Source organism: Lipotes vexillifer, unplaced genomic scaffold (assembly GCF_000442215.2).
Source record: "Lipotes vexillifer unplaced genomic scaffold, Lipotes_vexillifer_v1.1 scaffold1188, whole genome shotgun sequence".
Lineage (NCBI taxonomy): Eukaryota > Metazoa > Chordata > Mammalia > Artiodactyla > Lipotidae > Lipotes > Lipotes vexillifer.
Genome location: NW_006799221.1, coordinates 649,389 through 651,278, shown reverse-complemented (window position 1 = coordinate 651,278; position 1,890 = coordinate 649,389). Strand labels below are relative to the sequence as shown.

General features: G+C 65.2%; 1 protein-coding gene across 1 annotated transcript in view; it reads right to left on the bottom strand.

The window, feature by feature from the left end:
• The window catches only part of SIX1 (SIX homeobox 1), a 3,569-nt gene extending 1,863 nt beyond the window's left edge, over positions 1–1,706 (bottom strand). Inside the window, exon 1 of the mRNA XM_007471510.1 lies at positions 883–1,706. Coding sequence (XP_007471572.1) covers positions 883–1,442 — 560 coding nt within the window. The 5' untranslated portion in view covers positions 1,443–1,706. The remainder of the gene's footprint in view (positions 1–882) is intronic.
• Positions 1,707–1,890: the final 184 nt, after the last annotated feature.

The window sequence follows — 1,890 nt, the reverse complement described above, 5'->3', positions numbered from 1 at the left end:
TTCCGAATCTCGGTCGGAAACTCTACAGCAAACGAGTGGAGCCGGGCCAGGTGGCCGGGTGTGTTGGCGTGAGGAGGGCGGGGGCACAGACAGGTTAAAAAAATATTGCCTTCTGAGCTCTGGGGCGAGAGAAGTCTGCGACTGGAGACCCCTTCCTCACCCGGGCAGGGGGCGGGGGGCGGCGCGGACAGCGAGACTGACCACCCTCGGCTCCCGGCCAGGCGCGAGGGAGCCGACGAGGAGCAACCGTTTCTGGGCTCGGGGCGCCAGGGAGTAAACGCAGCGCCAACTCTCCCAAAGCTCTGTTTTCTGTGGATTTCTTTTGAAAGACTCCTCCCTTTGTACAGCTAGTGCGGAATTAAGCGACCTCTCACCCAGAAGACTACGAGGACAGAGCGATTGAAGGACGGGGCGGGAGTGGTGGCTGAGAAGAAGTTTCAGGCCAGCTCCACCCTCACCGGGAGCAAGAGGAGAGAGGTTCGAGACCCTCAGCCCCCACCGAACCCCTCTCCTCGCGATACCAATCAACACTGCCCTTCTAAGCTGATCTAGAAACTCACTCTCCACCCGCCACTCCTCGCCCCAGCCAGCCAAGGAGGCATGAAAAACAAACCTAGCGCCAACATTTCCCGACACTCACATCCAAGGAAACCCACGCGCGGACGCTCAAATCAGATGAACCCCCCCCCGCCCCACCCCTAGCAAGCGATCTCAGAGTTCACGAACTTTCGCCGCAGTGCCGCGGAAGCCTGGGCGCCGCCCGGCGGAGGGCTCCGGCCGGCTGGGTGGACACTGTGGCTGGTGCCTGCGGGGGCGGGAAGGGGCGGCGGGGACAGGAAGGCTTCCCGGGGTCGCCCGATCAGCGGGAATCACTCCGCGTACCTTTCCTTGGCCTCGGCGGCCCGGTCTCTTTGCCTCCGGTTCTTAAACCAGTTGCTGACTTGGGTGGTGGTGAGGCCGGTGGCCTCGGCCAGCTCCCGCTTCTCACGCGGCGAGGGGTAGGGGTTATGCGCATACCACTCCCGCAGCACGCCCCGCGACTTCTCCTTGAAGCAGTAGCTGGTCTCTTCGCCGTCCCAGATGGTGCGCGGCAACGGGAATTTTCGGCGCACCCGATATTTGCCCACCGCGCCCAAGGGCCGGCCGCGCAACTTCTCGGCCTCCACGTAGTGCGCCTTCAGCCACAGTTGTTGCAGCTTGGGGTGGTTGTGAGGCGAGAACTGGTGGCTCTCCAGGATCTTGTAGAGCTCGCGGAAGTTGCCGCGGTGGAAGGCGACCACGGCCTTGGCCTTGAGCACGCTTTCGTTCTTGTGCAGGTGGTCGCAGGCGGGCAGCGACCACAGGAACCTGCCCAGGCGCTCCAGGTTCCCGCCTTGCTGCAAAACCTCGCATACGCACGCCACTTGCTCCTGTGTGAAGCCGAACGATGGCAGCATCGACATGGCTGGGGCCTGCCGGGGCGCACTGCCCTGGCGCACGCGGCAGGGAGCAAAGCCGAAAAAGCAGGAGGAGGCAGCCGCAGAGAAGGGGGCGCGGCTGCTCCAAACCCCCTCCCTAGGCTTTGCGAAGGCTAAAAAGCGAGTCGAGACTTGGGGACGGGCGGCCGAGTTAGTGGAGGAGGAGTAGGACTCGCGCTGGACAAGGAGCGTCCGGCTCACTCCGCAGCTTTTCGGGCCTCGCTGGCTCCGGCCTCCCGCCGGGTGGATGCTGCTTGTTGCCGGGGAACTTGGTTTCTGTTCTCCCCGCAGCTGCCTTAAAGCGCGCAGCGTCCCCGGCGCGCTGATTGGCTGCGGGCGGCGCCTATCCGGGGCTGGCCAGCCCGCGCGCCGCCAGGCCGGGCCGCGAGGCCGCGCCGCCCCGCGCGGGGAGGGCGAGGCTGTGCAGCGAGGG